This window comes from Volvox carteri, assembly GCF_000143455.1.
Source record: "Volvox carteri f. nagariensis unplaced genomic scaffold VOLCAscaffold_39, whole genome shotgun sequence".
NCBI lineage: Eukaryota > Viridiplantae > Chlorophyta > Chlorophyceae > Chlamydomonadales > Volvocaceae > Volvox > Volvox carteri.
In genome coordinates, this window is record NW_003307582.1 from 593,179 (window position 1) to 593,841 (window position 663).

Here is a 663-nt window from a genome sequence, read left to right on the forward strand (position 1 = left end):
ACAATGAGAGTTGTATGGGCACGTACGAGTTGTACGATGGTAAGGAGATCAGGATCCTAACCCTAACCCGCCCCACAGCCTGGCCGTGCCATGTGTAGTAAGTATCACGTGATTCCGATGACCCACGGGTCGGACATAACCTAGGCCAACATAACGCCCTACAGCCATCCCCAACCCCGCCCCAGCCAGCATCCCCTTGACGGAAGGAAAGGGAACGTATGTGGGGTTTTCCGTAACTCTCTTTCGCCGTACCCTACCCTTTCCCCCCTCCCCCCCAAGGTCCACGCCCACGCCCCATCTCCCCCTCCCGCCTGCAGGTCCTGTCGTACCAGGTCGGTCCAGCAGCAGTACCGGGGGTGTGGCCAGCAGGGTCGTGACCCCCGCGGGCAGCAGCTCGGGGGGGCTCCGGAACCGGCACACGGAGGGCTCCGAAACCACTGTGCCGGGGTCATCACACCTGAGCAGTTGTTGTTGTAGCAGTAATAGTGGCAGTGATGGTGGTGATGGGTGACAATGCGAGGGGTAATGAACCTGATTGCGGCCTCAGTGACACCAACAGACAGCTGAAGACGATGGTGGTGATAACAACAATGAACGGCGACTCTATGAAGGCGTTCAGATGGGTCATGATTGTGGTGATGGTGATGATGATGATGATGGTGC

The 663-nt window shown here is 58.4% G+C and overlaps 1 protein-coding gene across 1 annotated transcript in view; it reads right to left on the reverse strand.

The window, feature by feature from the left end:
* Positions 1-663, reverse strand: part of VOLCADRAFT_94734 (uncharacterized protein) — a gene marked incomplete at both ends in the record, with an annotated part of 17,793 nt that overhangs the window by 6,064 nt on the left and 11,066 nt on the right. Inside the window, 2 exons of the mRNA XM_002953948.1 lie at positions 330-457; positions 532-563. Of these exons, the coding sequence (XP_002953994.1) occupies positions 330-457; positions 532-563 (160 nt within the window). The remainder of the gene's footprint in view (positions 1-329; positions 458-531; positions 564-663) is intronic.